The following is a 20,742-nucleotide window of genomic DNA, read 5'->3' as shown; positions in this document are numbered from 1 at the left end:
TTGTTTGTTAGGCGCAGCCATCACAGCACAGATCCGAGGAGGAATCTATTTCTGAACGTCTGGTGACCTCTAACCCCTGAGGACTTTCTCTTTGTGCTCTAATCATATCCCTGTTTTCCAAACCTCTTTAGACCTTCCGCCCTGCTGCTTTGATCATCGAGCGCTCTGCTGATTTCGGTCGTACATGGCGTCCCTACCGCTACTTCGCCTCCAACTGTACCAGAAGCTTCCCCGGCATCCCCGTCAACGGCTTGCACCAAAATAATGACATCATCTGTGAGGAGCGCTACTCTGACATTGAGCCCTCTAAAAACGGAGAGGTACGCTAAAAGGTTTGGGACCTTCAGAGGTTGTTGGGTCCATTTAAATTCCACAATAAATGATAATGAAAAGGAATACCAGCTGTTGCCTCCTGGCAGAAGGTTCAGAATCCCAAAAACCAAACACAACCGCTAAATACTCCTTTACAGTGTCTGGTCCTTGGCTGGTCTTTGGCTGGTCCTTGGCTGGTCTTTGGCTGGTCTTTGGCTGGTCTTTGGCTGGTCCTTGGCTGGTCTTTGGCTGGTCCTTGGCTGGTCCTTGGCTGGTCCTTGGCTGGTTCTCGGCTGGTCCTTGGCTGGTCTTTGGCTGGTCCTTGGCTGGTCTGTGGCTGGTCTTTGGCTGGTCTTTGGCTGGTCTGTGGCTGGTCTTTGGCTGGTCTTTGGCTGGTCTTTGGCTGGTCTTTGGCTGGTCTTTGGCTGGTCTTTGGCTGGTCTTTTGCTGGTCCTTGGCTGGTTCTCGGCTGATCCTTGGCTGGTCTTTGGCTGGTCCTTGGCTGGTCTGTGGCTGGTCTGTGGCTGGTCTTTGGCTGGTCTTTGGCTGGTCTTTGGCTGGTCCTTGGCTGGTCTTTGGCTGGTCCTTGGCTGGTCTTTGGCTGGTCCTTGGCTGGTCCTTGGCTGGTTCTCGGCTGGTCCTTGGCTGGTCTTTGGCTGGTCTGTGGCTGGTCTGTGGCTGGTCTTTGGCTGGTCTTTGGCTGGTCTGTGGCTGGTCTTTGGCTGGTCTTTGGCTGGTCTTTGGCTGGTCTGTGGCTGGTCTTTGGCTGGTCTTTTGCTGGTCCTTGGCTGGTTCTCGGCTGATCCTTGGCTGGTCTTTGGCTGGTCCTTGGCTGGTCTGTGGCTGGTCTGTGGCTGGTCTGTGGCTGGTCTGTGGCTGGTCTTTGGCTGGTCTGTGGCTGGTCTTTGGCTGGTCTTTGGCTGGTCTTTGGCTGGTCTTTGGCTGGTCTGTGGCTGGTCTTTGGCTGGTCTTTGGCTGGTCTTTGGCTGGTTCTCGGCTGGTCCTTGGCTGGTCCTTGGCTGGTTCTCGGCTGGTCCTTGGCTGGTCTTTGGCTGGTCCTTGGCTGGTCTGTGGCTGGTCTGTGGCTGGTCTTTGGCTGGTCTTTGGCTGGTCTTTGGCTGGTCTGTGGCTGGTCTTTGGCTGGTCTTTGGCTGGTCTTTGGCTGGTCTGTGGCTGGTCTTTGGCTGGTCTTTGGCTGGTCTTTGGCTGGTTCTCGGCTGGTCCTTGGCTGGTTCTCGGCTGGTCCTTGGCTGGTCTTTGGCTGGTACTTGGCTGGTCTGTGGCTGGTCTGTGGCTGGTCTTTGGCTGGTCTGTGGCTGGTCTTTGGCTGGTCTTTGGCTGGTCTGTGGCTGGTCTTTGGCTGGTCTTTGGCTGGTTCTCGGCTGGTCCTTGGCTGGTCCTTGGCTGGTTCTCGGCTGGTCCTTGGCTGGTCTTTGGCTGGTCCTTGGCTGGTCTGTGGCTGGTCTTTGGCTGGTCTGTGGCTGGTCTGTGGCTGGTCTTTGGCTGGTCTGTGGCTGGTCTGTGGCTGGTCCTTGGCTGGTCTTTGGCTGGTCTGTGGCTGGTCTTTGGCTGGTCTTTGGCTGGTCTTTGGCTGGTCCTTGGCTGGTCTTTGGCTGGTCCTTGGCTGGTCCTTGGCTGGTCCTTGGCTGGTTCTCGGCTGGTCCTTGGCTGGTCTTTGGCTGGTCTGTGGCTGGTCTGTGGCTGGTCTTTGGCTGGTCTTTGGCTGGTCTGTGGCTGGTCTTTGGCTGGTCTTTGGCTGGTCTTTGGCTGGTCTGTGGCTGGTCTTTGGCTGGTCTTTTGCTGGTCCTTGGCTGGTTCTCGGCTGATCCTTGGCTGGTCTTTGGCTGGTCCTTGGCTGGTCTGTGGCTGGTCTGTGGCTGGTCCTTGGCTGGTCTGTGGCTGGTCTGTGGCTGGTCTTTGGCTGGTCTGTGGCTGGTCTTTGGCTGGTCTTTGGCTGGTCTTTGGCTGGTCTTTGGCTGGTCTGTGGCTGGTCTTTGGCTGGTCTTTGGCTGGTCTTTGGCTGGTTCTCGGCTGGTCCTTGGCTGGTCCTTGGCTGGTTCTCGGCTGGTCCTTGGCTGGTCTTTGGCTGGTCCTTGGCTGGTCTGTGGCTGGTCTGTGGCTGGTCTTTGGCTGGTCTTTGGCTGGTCTGTGGCTGGTCTTTGGCTGGTCTTTGGCTGGTCTTTGGCTGGTCTGTGGCTGGTCTTTGGCTGGTCTTTGGCTGGTCTTTGGCTGGTTCTCGGCTGGTCCTTGGCTGGTTCTCGGCTGGTCCTTGGCTGGTCTTTGGCTGGTCCTTGGCTGGTCTGTGGCTGGTCTGTGGCTGGTCTTTGGCTGGTCTGTGGCTGGTCTTTGGCTGGTCTTTGGCTGGTCTGTGGCTGGTCTGTGGCTGGTCTTTGGCTGGTCTTTGGCTGGTTCTCGGCTGGTCCTTGGCTGGTCCTTGGCTGGTTCTCGGCTGGTCCTTGGCTGGTCTTTGGCTGGTCCTTGGCTGGTCTGTGGCTGGTCTTTGGCTGGTCTGTGGCTGGTCTGTGGCTGGTCTTTGGCTGGTCTTTGGCTGGTCTGTGGCTGGTCTTTGGCTGGTCTTTGGCTGGTTCTCGGCTGGTCCTTGGCTGGTTCTCGGCTGGTCCTTGGCTCGTCTGTGGCTGGTCCTTGGCTGGTCTTTGGCTGGTCTGTGGCTGGTCTTTGGCTGGTCTTTGGCTGGTCTGTGGCTGGTCTGTGGCTGGTCCTTGGCTGGTCTTTGGCTGGTCTGTGGCTGGTCTTTGGCTGGTCTTTGGCTGGTCTTTGGCTGGTCTGTGGCTGGTCTTTGGCTGGTCTGTGGCTGGTCTTTGGCTGGTTCTTGGCTGGTCTTTGGCTAGTTCTCGGCCAGCCAAGGACCAGCCAAGGACTAGCCAAAGAAAGTGTGGGAATTTCGAATGGCTGCTACCTTTATCTCTGTGGAAAGACAGGAGCCACATTGGGGAGGGAGGGGGAAAAGCACATTTCTCACTTAATCCTTGACAGGATACCGTTTGAGATAGAAAAGCACCTCAGCATGTCTCTGTTTTTCCTCTGATCAGGTTCCTTACAGTGAAGCTCAGTCTTTCAGGCAGATTCTGTCTCAGTTTTAATGTAACTTTTCTTTAATTTCTTCCCTAATCTGCTCTGTGATGAAGGTCATCTTCAAAGTTCTGGATCCAGCCATCCCGGTGGAAGATCCCTACAGCTTGGACATCCAAGGTCAGTGCAGATAAAGATGTTTAACAACGTAACAGTAACAAGGCTAACAGGAAACCTTCACATTTCCATCTTATCTTCTCCATAAACAAGCCAGGGCTGCGACGAGGCGGCTCCCTAACCGCAGCTGTTAGGATGCTACCTGCGTTCAGTTTGCTTGTCTGAACAGGAGGAAACATTCATCATGGTGAAGCTCGATGAAAAACAGCTCCATGGAAGCTGTTCAAAATAGGTCAAACTGCAGCCTACAGACTCCGGCTCGTTTCTCTTCATCTTGCTAAGACATTTTCTAAAGAAAAAGATCTTGAATGACAGAGAATCAGTCCAGAAGTCTGCTGTAATCACTGAGCAGCTCCTGCAGATGCTGAAGGTTTCATTCATGATATTAACGTCATACCTTTTGTTTGAAAGTTCTTTGTTATGAAGCACAGATCATCTCCTTTTTATAATTTTCTAAAGGTTTCAAATCAAGAATAAGAGACAAAGATTCCATCAGTAAATACAATAAAAATTATTAATAAGAGAACAGTTCCCCAAACCAACCTGCCGTCTGAGGCAGCTTTTAAAGGGTTCACTAGTTTAGTTGTATCTGATTATTTTCTGATCATGACCTTTTAATTAGTTTTGTGATCATTATTATATCATCAAACTTGTGATAATTTAATAATGACATCATAATAAGGTGACAAAGCGTCCGGTCCCACCTTGGCTGAGCGACCTCCATCCTTCACCTGACAGTCTGTTGTTTCTACCGTAGACATGATAAACCTAGACGCCTCATTGGACGCTGTCTGCAGCGAGGCCCACGTGCCTAGAGGGCGGCCATCTTGGATGGGACCACAGTTCATACAGCTGCCGTCAGAATGAACAGGAGGCGCCTTAGATCTCATTTTAATCACAAGAAAGACGTGTTAGAAATAATATTACAATAATCTCTTCCATGTCACGACTTAAAAGAACAAAACAAATTATAAAATTACCTTCAGGGTAGATTACACACGTTTATTCAGATTAAAAATTAGTTAAACTGTAACTGGATGAGAATATGTAGAGTTTTGTATTTTGCAATTAAATATTATTATGATAAACACAAAGTTTTGTATAATATTATTATAAGATTAAATTTTATATATATTATATATTTATGTATTTTGCATATAATGCATATTATTATTATTCAGTATTATGAACTATAGAGGAATAATTTTGTTTTTTAAAATTAGTTTTATGTTCATTTTTATTTATTTATTTTCCTTTTAGTCAGATCTTAGTGAATGGTTGTGTTGTGTTTAACTAAAGGCTTTTTGGCTCCTAATGAAGCATCTATGTATACTAGGTCTATGGTTTCTACTGTGACACAGGCAGACATTTGGCCCCGCCCCCTCGCTACACCTTCTGCTCTTTTCTAATCATCAACAGTTTACAGAAGTGTAAAGTAACTTTACTAAAGATATTTTGGTTATATTTTACTGGAGTCATTATATTTTAGAAAGCGTTTTACTTTCTACTCCTTACATTGGAAAAATAAACTTGTTAGTTTTCTTTCATTAAAGCTCATTTTCATCATAGCCTGTTTGTATTTAAAAAATAAAAAAACATAAAAATAATTTGTTTCATCCAGACAATTAATTTCTTTGTGGTTGGACTCGGTGCTGCCCCAACTTGTTGCTCACCACATACCAAAATAAATCATTTTCCAGATGATACAAAGTTAAATGGGACGCTGTTAACATTAGTTATAAAACTAAGAAAATTGAGTCTCAGGAAGTTGGTGAATTTCTGTTCTTTACATTTTTTCCTGCATTACTTTTACTTTTAGTGGAGTAAAAAGGTGAAGTTAAGCCTCTAACTTCTACAAAAGTAATAAACCTGAATACATTGGGCACATCTGACAGTTTATTAAAAAGGTTGTAACTCAGCGATAATAAAATACAATGTTGGAAACATCTTGGTTAACATTTTTATGCTGAATAGATTTAGGAATCGCTGAATATAAAATACGTTCTGCAGGGTAAGAGGGTCCCTGGACTGTAGGGGGGGGGACCATAAAGACCATCAGGTGGATGTTCTACTCGTTAGTTTCTCACATTTCTCAGGAATCGGATCTTGTTGTTATCAAATAAACGACTGAGGCCAAAAATGCTCCAGATGTTGTCTTGGTCTCTTCTGCTGCATCCAGGTGTTTCCCCTCTTTGGTTTGTCATCAGCTTCTTTTTAGCATGCTCTATGTTGTCAGACAGATTCTGTTTTGGGAGTTTATTGATTTTGAAAGGGTTGCACATCTAGAAATACAGCCATAGATTGGCCTCATTTCTATAGTTTCACCTTACCAGCCTAATGTGATCAGATCATACTGGAGTGTTAAACAGAGGAACATCAAGGAGTTTGAGCCCAGCAATGTAGAGAGACTGTAGCAATATCTCACACAAAGCATGCATGCAGCAACAGTGGAGAGGAAAACTCCCTTTTAACAGGAAAAAACCTCCAGCAGAACCAAACTCAGTGTGAGCGGCCATCTTCCAAGGCCGACTTGGAGACAGAAGCAGACACAAAAAAAATAACATAGAAGCACTGATCTATAAACTCTTTCTATGTTAGAAAAGCTAACACTGAATTAGCTCCACAGGCAGCTCTATCAAGGAAGGAAACGGTTAACCAGATGAGTTCTGATCACATTAAAGAGGATTTAAAATGTTCAGTGAAAACATTCAGACCAGTCCTTCCACTTAACCTCCGTCTCACAGTTATGCACTCCTTGGTGTGGCCTGATAACACAACCTTAACTACTCTGCAGAGCTCAGTCTGAGAGTTTGGCCAAACTCAGCTTCAACCTGCTGAACAGGGATGGAAAAGCTGCTTTATGAAGGATTTCCGCAGAGTCGCTCTGCTAGTAACACAAAATGTGGCTCAACGCTATGATGTTAGTTTCTATTTAAACTTTTAATCAGGTTCATTCCAAACGTTTCTCTTCTCAGAACTTCTGCGGATCACCAACTTGCGCATCAACTTCACCAAGCTCAACACGCTGGGAGACGACCTGCTGGACCGCCGCTACGACGTCTTACAGAAGTACTACTACGCCATCAACGAGCTGGTGGTCCGAGGGAGCTGCTTCTGCTATGGACACGCCTCAGAGTGCGCCCCAGTGCCGGGGGTCAACACCCACCAGTTCGGCATGGTGGGTTAATGGACTCATTTTCTGTAGCCTGAGGAGGAATCAGGGAGGTGGATCGGCTGCTCAGGCTGATATGCAGACAGACACGCCTACTGGCACTTTGCTAGATGCTCCTGTAGCCATCAGAACTGCAGCCATCCAGCCGTGCCATGATTGTCCGCTTCTCTGGACGCCGGTGCGGTTAATTTATGCTTACTGGTTTCTGGATGCTAAGCTAACATGTAAGCAGAGTTTTCTAGAGGCTGGGGGTAAGGGGCCCATCAGAAGCTCCTCGTTAGCCTGTCCAGCAGTCTGATGTGGTTTGAAACCATTGTACCATACCATGCCAACTTTATTTATGAAGCACTTTATGCACCGGACAGGACCAAAGTGCTGTACACAATCATAAAATACAATAAAATTATAAAATAGAAAAAAAACGAGTGTAAATACATATTAGTATACAAAAAGAATAAAACAAAGTAAAACCTCTCAAATTGTGCCAAAAGCCAAGGGAAAAAAGATGAGTCTTGTTATATTGGATTGTCCAGCTTTGTCCAGCTGTCCTGCATCTCATGGAGGTGCCGCCAAAGATGTAGCCTCCAACAGGCCTCTGAACAATTAGGCTTAGGGTTGGGGTTAGGAGGGGGGAGTCTGTCCATCAAAACCTCTCACCTACGATAAAATGCACTTAATGAACCTATTTTCTTTGATCAACCATGTTTCTCCTGGTTATTCCTTGCTAACTTGTGGTTCTCCTGGATTCTGATTGGTTAGATCCACGGACGCTGCGTTTGCAAACATAACACTGAAGGTCTGAACTGCGAGCGCTGCAGGGATTTCCACCACGACTCACCATGGAGACCGGCGGAGTCCGAGGACCCTCACACCTGCAGAGGTAGACATCCCAAACCAACAAATATTTCCCGGTCCCTTCAGGTGAATTCCCACCGAAGGCGGAGTCTGTGGAGAGAGCTGTGGATCTACAGAGCATCCCCGTGGAAACACAGTTCAGATTCCTAGGTGGTAACAGTGTTGGCAGCGGTGCTTCCTCTGTCAGTGACCATTACAGGAAACCTTGAGTGGTTCTCTCTGCGTAGCTCATCCTTCCTTCATCCTCAGCTCACTGACAGCAGACTGAACTCATGCTGACCGCACGGTTCCTCCCACTGTGACCGTGTGCTTGGAGCCCTGCATGGTTCCTCCTGTATTTCTTTGCTCTTAGTCATGATCAGAAGAAGCCATCAGCTTCTGACCATTTCAGGCCTGCAGGCTCCTAGTTGTAGAGCTGAAGACCATAGAAACTAAACTGCTCTAGAAAACAGAGCCAAGAGTTTGCTGAAGACCTGAGTGGTTGAAGTGATTCACAGCTGATCTGCAGAATGTTCTCTGCCCACTTCACCACTCTGCCCACAGGACGACTGCTTCATAAACATAAATAGCTGTCTGGTTGTTTATGAACTGATGTGCAGCTGCTGTGCTTGTGTTTCCCTGCAGAGTGTAACTGTAACGGCCACTCAGACCGCTGTCACTTCGACATGGCCGTGTTTTTGGCCACGGGAAACGTCAGCGGCGGAGTCTGTGACCAATGCCTGCACAACACAATGGGACGCAACTGTGAGATGTGCAAACCGTTCTACTACCAAGACCCAAACAGGGATACCCGGGACCCCCGTGTCTGTGTCGGTGAGGCCTTCTCTTGTATGCTGTGACACTAACTGAGCTCCTCAGCAGACCCAGAGGCTGCTCTACGGATCCGTTAGAGCAAAACTGATCAGTCAGCTAAAAGACAGCCAGGAGCAAACAGTCAGAGCAGTGCAGGGGGAATGATTGGATGGGAGGAGCTCTTGGTTTCTCCTCCATCTGACTCTGACCCTGTTCTATGATGTAGAGCAGGGATTCACCCTCAGCTGTCAGCACAGGTTTCCCTCTTCTAGACATATTGTGTCATAAAAAGGACAATTAGAGTTCCCCCATTTATTAGAAGCAATGGTTTGGAGATCACCTGCAGGACACATTTGCAAACTGTGTCACTGAATACTGACACCTGCTGGACATTTAAAATCCCTACATGCAGCCTCTTTGACAAACTAAACTGACACTGATTGGATGACCTGTAATAATATTTTTTTTGACTAGTGTTCTCCTTTGGGATTTTTTTCATACCAAAAACCTCTGAGTTCCTCTGAGTAACTCCCTTATAATCATATATAAATTGAATTGGAAACAGACATTAGAGTCAGCCTGTCGGGGTGAGGATCTACAGCCTGCATCCAGTGATCAGCAGCTGGATCAGCTGGTAGGTTCAGGTCTGAAGCTCATATCTCTGACCGCTCGCTGCAAAGTGAAAGAAACTGTAAAGTTTCAGCTTCAGTCTTGAGACAACGTGGTTTTATTCATGTTCTGGTTTTTACTGTTTGTTCTTCTGATTGCGGTGTGACCTTTTTAACTTTTAAACACTTTTTAATGACCTTTGATTTGGGTGATTATTGTCGACTCTGGATGAAGATAACGCGTGTTGCTGCTTTGCCCCCAGCCTGCGATTGCGACCCGGTGGGGTCGTTAGAGGGAGGCGTGTGTGACAGCCGCACCGACCCATCGATGGGAATGATCGCAGGACAGTGTCGCTGCAAAGCCAACGTGAAAGGCGCGCGCTGCGACGACTGCAAGCCGGGCTTCTACGGGCTGAGCCAGAGCGACCCTGTGGGCTGCCAGCGTAGGTGTTTGCCTTCCTCTGCATCTCAGGCTGCTGCTGCAGCAGAAACCAGCATCAGAATTTGTGTGTTTTGCCTCCAGCTTGTAATTGTGACCCCCGTGGTGTCATCATGGCGGATGCTCCATGTGATCAGATCAGTGGGGACTGCTCCTGCAAAAGATACGTCACAGGCCGCTACTGCAACCAGTGTCTGGTCAGTTCTCTCTAATCTTCAGAGGTTTAATGTCTCCATGTTGGACTCTTAGAACAGCAACTTTGACTGAATGTTTGAGTGGTGATAACTGCCCCCTAAATCTATATTCTCTACATCTATTCTCACATCTACAGCCAGAATACTGGGGCCTCAGTAATGACTTGGGTGGCTGCAGACCCTGTGATTGTGACTTTGGTGGAGCTTATAACAACAGGTAACCGATCTAACCGGGTTTAAGGTGTCAGACTGAATGCAAACGTGTGCTGAGTGTTTATTGAAAGGTCTTTGTCTGTGATGTCCCTGCAGTAATGGAGAACTGTTTTCTGTCTGTTGGAATAAGGTGCACCATGGAGAGTGGGCAGTGCGTCTGCAGGAGTCATCTCATCGGCCGACAGTGTTCAGAGGTGCAGCCTGGTTATTTCTGTGCTCCTCTGGACTTCTACAAATACGAGGCTGAAGAAGCTACCAGGCACTCCACCACCGACCCGTCGCTGCCGGTGAGCTCAGCAGCGCCTTTCCCTCCTCGGGTCGCAGCCTCTCCTGCCCTCTGGAGAAAACCTCTGGGATATTCCCATCTTAGAGTTTAGAGACGACATTTTTAGGCCAGATGTTCTCCCTGCTGCAGCAAATACTTTATGGATCCCAAAGGAAATTAAATGCTGCAGTAACTCATCAACAAGATGTTACAGTTGTTGATGCCATAGACATAATGTAAGAGTAGACCGCACATTGGCAGCTTTCACCTTTGGGCGCTGACGGGATTTGTTGCCGCCATCTTGGGGAGGTCGACGGCTCTGATCAGTGTAATGTGTTGAGCAGGAACAGACTGTCAACAGGCTGTCAACAGGCTAGGGAAATAAATCTACAGATCTATGTGTTTAAGATCAGATATCGGCCCAAATCACTGCGTCCTCATTTGTATTTAATAAAAATAATCAAATGATGATTATGTCCCATCAAATCTGCGAGAACCCTGTTAAACTCCAGTGTGGCTCTAGCAAGGCTATGCAACTTCTACCAAAATGTAAATATGCAGTTTCAGTCTTAATTTAAACCAAAATCTTGTTTTTTTTCTGAGTCTCCTCTGTATGGAAAACAAGCATCGATGGTTTCCGGTAGACGTGCAGGTTTACAGACTAGGTCTTATTTTCTCCATTGATCCGAACATTTCCGTCCAGAACATCTGGGTCTTTAAGTAAACATCAGTTGATCAGGAGGTGCAGACAGCTGTGACAGGGTTTCATTGTCCTCTCAGCCTCCATCGCTCTCCTGTCCACAGTCTTTTTTTGTTTGGGGATTTTACTGCTGCGTTCCTGTTGCAGTTTAGAGTGTAGAAATAAAAAAAAACCTACCAAGATGGCGTCCTTGGAAGCGTCTTTTTCATCAGTCTGCAGTTTAAAAAAGCAGTTTTCTTGGCTATAGCTCCAGGAAGTAAAGGGGCAAACAATGAACCGCCATCATCTGAGGAGGGTTTTACCGCCGCCATTGAAAAACTGTCTGTTCCTGCAAGTTAAATGCCATGGATCACAACGCCCTCGTTTAAGCCATCACTTGTCCTTACATCAGGAGGATGTAACGATCAGAATCAACAATCCATAACAATCATTTTCCAGCCGTTATTTAAATCGGAAGCACAGGAAGCAATTAAATTCTATTCAGTTTATTTCTATAGCTCCAATTCACATCATGTCATCTCAGGTCACTTTCCAGTTCACCAGATCATCCAGTCAGATTGATTCAAAGTTTTCTATCTAAGGAAAACCAGCTGATTGCATCGACTCATTGACTCTTCAGCAATCCCTCACACTAAGCATGCTTGTAGCGACAGTGGAGAGGAAAAACTCCCTTTGAACAGGAAGAAACCTCCAGCAGAACCAGGCTCAGTGTGAGCGGCCATCTGCTGAGGCCCACTGGGGTTCAAGGAGACAGAAGCAGGCATAGAAAAAGAAGCATAGATACAAAAGGCAACTGTCAACCAGCTCCACAGGCGGCCCCGTCCAGGAAACACACAGCCAGGCAGACGAGCTCCGAGCCAGCTCCCATGTCAGAGGATGAAGAGAGCACATCCAGTTAGTCACAGTCAGAGAAACAGGACTACACTGGAAAACAGGCCAAGCTCCAACATCTAGAAACAAAGGTGTTGATGGCAGCAGCACAGCTGATATTTCTCTCCAGGATGGAGTCACAGCCAAACAGGAACAGACCAGATGAAGCTACTATGAGAAAAAGCAGAGAGAGCAGAACGTTAGAGATTGAACTAACAGATTCTGCAGAGTGGGAGAATAGAGATAGAATGAAGCAGAATGATGAAAAAGGGGTCCCTATGTCCTCCAGCAGTCTAAGCCTATAGCAGCAGAACTATAGAGATAGATCATGATAACCTGAGCCACTCTAACTAGAAGCTTTATCAAAAAGGAAAGTTTTAAGCCTAGCCTTAAAAGGAACTGCTCTGCTTCTTCTTTCTTCATCAGTCTCCTGTCTCTGTCCTTCAGACAAGCTTGCAACATGTCTACAGCAGGAATGTGAGACGATCAGTGGCTTTGGAATGTGGTGAAAGAAAAGCTGTATGGTGAAACACACAGTAAGATGAGATGGATGATATGCTTTAGGCCCTGACAGCCTGTAAAGCTGCTCTTGGAGGGAAAACAGAGACAGTCTCTACCAGCAGCAGCTAACCAGATATTTAGAAGGATAGCATAGAAGCATAGAATCAGACTTCAGCTGTCCTGTTAATCAGAGATTAATGTGGTGAAAACTTTTCAGATTCAGAAGTTTCCATTCACATGGTCTCTATAGCTCCATTTAAAATATCATTGTGAAACTGTGCCGTGATCGGTCTGAGCTCGGTAACCGCGATAACCTCTTCAGCTCTCCACAACCACTATTGAGCATTTTCCCTTTGGATAAACTTTACATGCACCAGTTACCCTCACAAACAACTACAGGTGTTTGGTTCCAGGAACTCAGAGATTCACTGCCACACAGAAAGCCCATATTCTGATCTTCAGGTAACACAGAGTACATGTCAGACTAAATAATACCACTTCAGTATCTAGGTGTTACTTTATTGTATGTCTCACCGAGGAACAGAGGAAAGTTGACTCAAAGTTGGCAGCTGTAGGTTAAAACGAAACATGTTTGACTCTTTGTATTTAAAGAGAGTATTGTTGCAGAATATCTATATATTCTAATGCTCATCATTTCCGAGGAGGATTTAAATGTTGGAAATCCAAACTGAGCCCAAAGTGAAAACGGTTCTGATTTAACATAATTTATAAACACTAACATGACATTTCCCCTCAGTTCCCTTTAGAAAGCTCCTCCACGCTCTGAGCTTATTGATGGGAGTGTCCTCTGTCCCGCCCTCAGGGCCCGGTCCGTCCGCAGGCAGCAGACGACTGCATCCAGCATCTCAGCAACCAGGCCAGGAGGCATCGGCGGCACCGGCGCATTTCAAGCCTGCAGCAGTACCAGGCGGCACTGAGACGCATCCGGCAGCTCCAGCAGACCGTAGGCCTCTTACTGTCTGTCTAACCAAATGAAGACAGCCTGCATCCATGGTTACTCAGCAAATAATCAAGGTTTCAGTCTGCAGGATGGTAGAAGTCATTGAAAAGGTTAAAGCTGCTCTGGAACTCCTCCACATGCTGGTCTGAGGTCAGAGCTGAGGTCATAGGCAAACAGGAAGTAGTGCGTTTTCAGCAGGGATATAATGATCAGGGAGCCGAACACAGACAGACTCTTTTCTGGTTTTTATGCTCAACATCATTTCTGTTTCTGTTGGTCAGTCCTAAACAGAACCTCCAGAACATCCGGCGAGTCGTACCTGCTAACATGTCTGCTTTCCTCTCAGCCGGATGTCACCACTGTACACCGGACCCACGCTCCCAGCTCCAGCGCCACCTGGACCGGGCCTGGCTTCGTTCGTGTCAAAGATGGCGCCGGCTTGGTGTTCACCATCGACAACATCCCCTATGCCATGGAGTACAGGGTGCTGATCCGATACGAGGCCGAGGTGCGTTCAGGTTTGGGCTGTGAGAGACGGCCCCCGATACCCCACCCTCTCTCTCTGTCTCTCCCAGTCTGTCTGTCCCAGTTTGTCTCACCGTGTCTGTCTTTATTCAGTCCACAGAGGACTGGGAGGCTGTGGTGAGCATCACCTCCATGGATCTGCCCACCAGCCTCCGATGTGGAAACCTTCTACCAACTGAGCAGCTCTACACAGAAACGCTGCTGCACAGCAACAGGTAGGGGAGGAGGGGGTTTCAGATATTGCCTCACAGCTGTCCGTTAAACCTGCCCCATCCTGTTGGAGCTGTGAGGGACAGGAGGTTAAATAAACTGCAGCGTTTGGAGAACTTGGGTATAGGAGGACGTCAGCTTGTGAAAACCTGCAGAGCAAACAGAGAAGGCTGTGATCTGAAGATAAACCTTCACCTCGGCTCCAGGTTCATGGAGTCTATGTGGACCTATGGGGCCCAGTTCCTGTTTGTCTGCACAGACTCACTTGGGCCTTTGTTTCATTTTTTTTGTGTGCATACATTTGGAAAAGTTTACCTTTTTCTTCTAAAGACCAGCTGGACGTCCACACCCATCTTTATTCATATCTAGAGGTGGAACCACTGGATGGCAGCTAGAAGAGAAGGAGCTTCACCCATAGAAGGACTTCCTTTGGCTTCTGGAGCAAAAGATGCCAAAAATAATAGATAAACAGAGTCAGCTTTATATTTGGTCACATGACTACTGAAGCCCAATCAGAGCCAAAGTTTTCTGTCTGCTCTATGGAGCATGAGGATGCATGAATATTCCACCACCTGCACAGAATCAGAGGCACCAGGTGGGCTCAGACTAACAAGGAATCAGATTTTGCTCTAAAGGAGGAGATTCTATGGTTAAAGATGTTAGGATGCACCCAGATCTTTGGGGGTGCCTGATGCACCCAGATCTTTAGGGGTGCCTGATGCACCCATATGTTTGGGGGGGCTGATGGTGCCAGATGTTCAGGGGGGGCTGATGCACCCAGATGTTTAGGGGGGGTGATGCACCCAGATGTTTGGGGGGGTTGATGTTCAGGGAGGCCCAATGCACCCAGATGCTTGGGGGGGTGATGTTCAGGGGGGCCCGATGCACCCAGATGTTTGGGGGGGGGCTGATGGTGCCAGATGTTCTGGGGGGTCTGATGCACCCAGATGTTCAGGGGGGGTGATGTTCAGGGGGGCCCGATGCACCCAGATGTTCAGGATCCTGGTCCAGGTGGAGGCTTTTCCATCCTCTGGAGCCTCTGACAGGTTTTTATCTCAGGTTTTCTCTCCACTCTTTCTCTATATTTTCTCTCTCCAGAGTCTATTTCTTGTCGATGCTGGAAAAAATGGTCCCACATCATAATGGTTCCATCGCCATGTTACACAGCAGGGATAGTTCAGTCAGCATATGTTCTCCTCTGCATGTTTTCTCTGTTCCTACTGGACATGAGCTGTTAGGAATTGAGGGAATTATTAATCAGGCTGAACATCAGGGATAAACAATGACCTCAACAGTTAGTGTGTCGGTGATACATGCAGATAAAGTTCTTAGGTTTTTTAAATTTTAAGGATCTTTAACTTAAAATAATATATGAATATATATTCTGAAGCCCAAAGCAGAAATAGTTAATTTCCAAAGTGCTTCTCCATCCTCCTCAGTCCAGCAGGGGGAGCCTCTGTAGCTCTGAGCAGTTTGGTGTGAAAGTGGAAGCCATCATGAGAGAGGAAGAACTTAGAGAAATATCATTATCCGTGGAAATATTGGCCTAAAAATAAAATCCACCGCAGTAACCCATAGATTTGTGATCCAGTGTATTTGTGAGGGATGGAACCTTCCAGAGGTTTAATGGTTAAATGTTTAATGGGCCGTGGTTGTAATCTGGATCTCGTCCCAAACATGCTCTGACTCCAGCATGGTGTGAATCTATGGAGAAACAGTGGAGTTAAACTCAGCTCCAGACCAGTCTGAACATCTTCTGCTAGTGGGAGGTCTTTAGACCCCCCCTCTGTCAGGAACCAATCAGCTACAAATACTGACTTCAATCAGCAGCTTGGTGTCACAGCTGTTTGAGCAGTTAGTGGTCTGCCAGGATTCTAAAACATGATTCAGAATAATTTTTCAACAAATACTTTTTGTTTTAAACCTTTGTAATCAAATAAAACAACATTTAAAATCCACCTGACGTGTGTGACTCTGCGGGAGTAATGCAGCAGCAGGCATTCATTTTAAGCCCCGCCCCCTAATGGCCGCCATCATTGGAAACTAGAGGCTCTGACCTTTCCAAGGAGGGGTCAGAGGTCATGTAACCGGCTTGGTTCCATCAGCTGCTCTGTTATTCTTATTTTCCATCCAGTTTGCTGATTTTATTGGTAAATTTTAATGAAGCAGCGACTAAATCTGAGGATCAAAGGCTTCGCCTCATGCAGAAAGTCTCCAATAATCTGAATATTTGTCTGATCAGATTCTCTTTCATTAGTGGACAAAATGCCTTGTTTTAAATCCCCTTTCCTCCCAGCACTCTGCCCACTAAAACCTTCATGGAACAAACATGCTTCAACTGATTCAGTCCAGATCAGCTGGACTTCTAGTCTAGATGTGGATCAATAAAGTCTGAGGTTCATCCAGAGCTTCTAATGGGCTTTCATGGTGTTTGCAGTGTTTTATTTGGCGAGGATAAATATTTTTTTCTGTGTTTAATCATCTATAAATCAGACATGCTGACATTTAAAATAGTGGCTCCACCTGAAACACATTCATCAATGCCTTTCCATCATACAAACACAAACAATTGTATTATTAATTTCTAGTTTGGAAGCTGAACTTGCTTTAACTCACAGATGTAATTTCAGGCAGAATTTGCTCCTAAAACCATGTGGGATTAGGAGCACTGAGATTATTTTAATCCCATCTGAACCCAAACAGGTGGAAGCTTTTTGTTTCTCCAACAGTTTTGATTAATAGACAAATGTAAAGATGTTTGTAGAGGAGGTAGTTTATTTTTCTGATCAACCAAATGTCATCTGTTAGATGTTGGACCTAAAGGCTCTCCCAGTGTTCCCAGTAATCAGCCTCTGCTCTTCCAGATTCAACATGATGTCCCGCCCATTTTGCTTTGAGCCCAATAACCGCTACATGGTGGCCATCAGGTTCCAGAGACATGGAGTGGCGTACAGACACCTCACTGCCTTCATCCTGGTGGACTCGGTAAGTCCAACCCCCCCATAATAGCAGCAGAGCTCCCCCCGGTGGCTGCTTTTGGGATTAACCAAAACAAGCCATTTTGGGTGTTTCGGTTCTGGTTTAATCCAGATAATCTGTCCTCTGCTGATTTCGGTCTATTATGTGTCTAAAAGGTTTCCTTGCAGTTAGTTCTTCTGTTTTTATACCTAAATCCAAACAAATCATCTGATTGTGGCCGTTTTTTCTGCCTGATCCTTTTACCATGAGGAAATCTCTGTATTTGAAGATGGACTTCCTTTAACCATGAAACTGTGTTTGCTGTTCTCCAAACAGCTGGTTTTGATCCCCAGCTACTCCGAGCTTCCTGGTTTCCAGGTCAGTGAATCAGAGGACCTGTGCCTGGGCTCCTTCATGATGCCGCCGATGCCGGCTCTGGATGACACCTGCTCCAAGCTCATCTGCAGCATCTCGGCTGTTATTCACAACGGCGCTCTGCGTAAGTGGACCCAAAGCTGCTCTGTGGCCGTTTAATGCAGAACCTGATCGTCTGTTTTCTGTGCAGCCTGTCAGTGTGACCCTCAGGGCTCCGTCAGCGGCGCGTGTGAGACGGTGGGAGGTCAGTGCCGCTGCAAAGCCAACGTCATGGGGCGCCGCTGCGACCAGTGCGCCCCGGGAACCTACGGCTTCGGAGTGAATGGCTGCACTGGTCAGTCTGGTTCTGGAACCAAAAACCTCTTTATTTAAGGTTTGATGGGGAGACATGATTCTCTAAGATGAGTAATGGAGGTGATGACGTTCTTTCCCTGGATTTCAGCTTTTATTGGCAGGTCTGGTCCATCACCCTCTAATTGGTGCCTCATGCAGCAATCAGAACATTTGTCTTCTGCAAAGAAGTAGAACCAGAGTTTGGGACCCCTCCATGCTTCTCAGAGAATGAGCCCTCCTCTCCTCTCTCTTCCAGCCTGTGACTGCCACCCAGAGGGCTCTGTGAGCCACCAGTGCGACCCAGTTACAGGCCAGTGCCCCTGCAGACAGGGAGCCACTGGGCGCCAGTGCTCCGACTGCCAACCGGGCCAGTGGGGCTTCCCCAGCTGCAGACCCTGCCAGTGCAACGGCCACGCAGACCTGTGCCACCCCCAGACAGGGGAGTGCCGGGGCTGCAGGGACAACACGGCGGGACGCTTCTGTGAACGGTGAGGACGGCTGATTCTGGACCTTCCTGATTAATGCAGACATATGAACCTCACTGCTCCTTCTTCACAGCTGCATGGATGGGTTCTATGGGAACCCGGTGCTTGGTTCTGGGGATCACTGCCACCCCTGCCCCTGCCCTGGTATCCCCGGTTCGGCCAACTTCCACGGACTCTCCTGTCAAACAGACCAGAGCTCTGATCAGATCATCTGCAGCTGCAAACAAGGCTTCACAGGTGAGTTATCAGAGCTCCCTGTTCCTGATCGTTTCACTGAAAAGTATTCACACCCCTTCAGCTGGTTATACCTGATCACAGTGAAGACACTCCACCTCCATCTGTTTGATTAACGTCTAGAAAAAGTAGAGCCAAATCCCAACCCTTAGGCAGAATGCTGTTATTAGTCAGATGTTAGAAGGTTCTGGTCCAAGTCCAGATCCATATCTAAATGGGAATCTGTGTCATGGCTGGAACATTTCTCTTTATTTCAATGAGAGAAGAAAGCAGTTTTGATTTCATTCTGAAATATTATCATAAATACCCTGCTTACATCTATATTCACAATCCACAGTTGTTTATCTGTAACTCCGAGCTAATCTGTAACTGAGTTAATCTGCAACTCTGGGCTAATCTGTAACTGGGTTTATCTGTAACTCTGGGCTAATCTGTAACTCTAGGCTAATCTGTAACTCTGAGCTAATCTGTAACTCTAGGCTAATCTGTAGCTCTAGGCTAATCTGTAACTGGGCTAATCTGTAACTCTGGGCTAATATGTGACTCTGGGCTAATCTGTAACTGGGCTAATCTGTAACTCTGGGTTTATATATGACTCTGGGCTAATATGTAACTGAGCTAATCTGTAACTCTGGGCTAATCTGTAACTCTGGGCTAGTCTGTAACTCTAGACTAATCTGTAGCTCTATGCCAATCTGTAACTCTAAGCTAATCTGTAACTCTGAGCTAATCTGTAACTCTGAGCTAATCTGTAACTCTGGGCTAATCTGTAACTCTGAGCTAATCTGTAACTCTGAGTTTATCTGTAACTCAGTTTATCTGTAACTCTGGGCTAATCTGTAACTCTGGACTAATCTGTATATCTGAGCTAATCTGTAACTTTGGGCTAATCTGTAACTCTGGGCTAATATATGACTCTGGGCTAATATATGACTCTGGGCTAATCTGTAACTGGGCTAATCTGTAACACTTGGCTAATATGTGACTCTGGGCTAATCTGTAACTGGGCTAATCTGTAACTCTGGGTTTATATATGACTGGGCTAATATGTAACTGAGCTAATCTGTAACTCTGGGCTAATCTGTAACTCTAGACTAATCTGTAGCTCTATGCTAATCTGTAATTCTGAGCTTATCTGTAACTCTGAGCTAATTTGTAACTCTGAGCTAATCTGTAACTCAGAGCTAATCTGTAACTCTGAGCTAATTTGTAACTCTGAGCTAATCTGTAACTGAGCTAATCTGTAACTCTGGGCTAATCTGTAACTCTAAACTAATCTGTAACTCTGAGCTAATCTGTAACTGAGCTAATCTGTAACTCTGGGCTAATCTGTAACTCTAAACTAATCTGTAACTCTGGGCTAATCTGTAACTCTGAGCTAATCTGTAACTCTGGGCTAATCTGTAACTCTAGGCTAATCTGTAGCTCTAGGCTAATCTGTAACTCTGAGCTAATCTCTAACTCTGAGCTAATCTGTAACTCTAGGCTAATCTGTAACTTTGGGCTAATCTGTAACTCTGGGCTAATCTGTAACTCTGGGCTAATATGTGACTCTGGGCTAATATATGACTCTGGGCTAATATGTAACTGAGATAATCTGTAACTCTGGGCTAATCTGTAACTCTAGGCTAATCTGTAACTCTGAGCTAATTTGTAATTGAGCTAATCTGTAACTCTGAGCTAATCTGTAACTCTGGGCTAATCTGTAACTCTAAACTAATCTGTAACTCTGGGCTAATCTTTAACTCTAAGCTAATTTGTAAATCTGAGCTAATCTGTAACTCTGAGCTAATCTGTAACTCTGAGCTAATCTGTAACTCTGAGCTAATCTGTAACTCTAAACTAATCTGTAACTCTGGGCTAGTCTGTAACTCTAGACTAATCTGTAGCTCTATGCCAATCTGTAACTCTAAGCTAATCTGTAACTCTGAGCTAATCTGTAACTCTGAGCTAATCTGTAACTCTGGGCTAATCTGTAACTCTGAGCTAATCTGTAACTCTGAGTTTATCTGTAACTCAGTTTATCTGTAACTCTGGGCTAATCTGTAACTCTGGACTAATCTGTATATCTGAGCTAATCTGTAACTTTGGGCTAATCTGTAACTCTGGGCTAATATATGACTCTGGGCTAATATATGACTCTGGGCTAATCTGTAACTGGGCTAATCTGTAACTCTTGGCTAATATGTGACTCTGGGCTAATCTGTAACTGGCTAATATGTGACTCTGGGCTAATCTGTAACTGGGCTAATCTGTAACTCTGGGTTTATATATGACTGGGCTAATATGTAACTGAGCTAATCTGTAACTCTGGGCTAATCTGTAACTCTAGACTAATCTGTAGCTCTATGCTAATCTGTAATTCTGAGCTTATCTGTAACTCTGAGCTAATTTGTAACTCTGAGCTAATCTGTAACTCAGAGCTAATCTGTAACTCTGAGCTAATTTGTAACTGAGCTAATCTGTAACTGAGCTAATCTGTAACTCTGGGCTAATCTGTAACTCTAAACTAATCTGTAACTCTGAGCTAATC

At 46.5% G+C, this 20,742-nt stretch overlaps 1 protein-coding gene across 4 annotated transcripts in view; it reads left to right on the top strand.

Moving 5' to 3' along the window:
- The window catches only part of LOC119783888 (laminin subunit beta-1-like), a 78,833-nt gene that overhangs the window by 40,457 nt on the left and 17,634 nt on the right, over positions 1–20,742 (top strand). For all 4 annotated transcript variants that reach the window (XM_038285625.1, XM_038285617.1, XM_038285640.1 and 1 more), the window contains exons 6-22: positions 132–320; positions 3,459–3,522; positions 6,495–6,697; positions 7,451–7,571; positions 8,171–8,359; positions 9,210–9,389; positions 9,470–9,582; positions 9,717–9,796; positions 9,923–10,079; positions 12,952–13,092; positions 13,436–13,597; positions 13,708–13,829; positions 16,689–16,809; positions 17,119–17,281; positions 17,348–17,491; positions 17,747–17,978; positions 18,049–18,212. In XM_038285625.1, coding sequence (XP_038141553.1) covers positions 132–320; positions 3,459–3,522; positions 6,495–6,697; positions 7,451–7,571; positions 8,171–8,359; positions 9,210–9,389; positions 9,470–9,582; positions 9,717–9,796; positions 9,923–10,079; positions 12,952–13,092; positions 13,436–13,597; positions 13,708–13,829; positions 16,689–16,809; positions 17,119–17,281; positions 17,348–17,491; positions 17,747–17,978; positions 18,049–18,212 — 2,545 coding nt within the window. The remainder of the gene's footprint in view (positions 1–131; positions 321–3,458; positions 3,523–6,494; positions 6,698–7,450; positions 7,572–8,170; positions 8,360–9,209; positions 9,390–9,469; positions 9,583–9,716; positions 9,797–9,922; positions 10,080–12,951; positions 13,093–13,435; positions 13,598–13,707; positions 13,830–16,688; positions 16,810–17,118; positions 17,282–17,347; positions 17,492–17,746; positions 17,979–18,048; positions 18,213–20,742) is intronic.

Source organism: Cyprinodon tularosa, unplaced genomic scaffold (assembly GCF_016077235.1).
Source record: "Cyprinodon tularosa strain WSP-4 unplaced genomic scaffold, ASM1607723v1 ctg1055, whole genome shotgun sequence".
Taxonomy (NCBI): domain Eukaryota; kingdom Metazoa; phylum Chordata; class Actinopteri; order Cyprinodontiformes; family Cyprinodontidae; genus Cyprinodon; species Cyprinodon tularosa.
The sequence above is the reverse complement of the archived record's forward strand: the minus strand, read 5'-3'. Positions and strand labels throughout refer to the sequence as shown.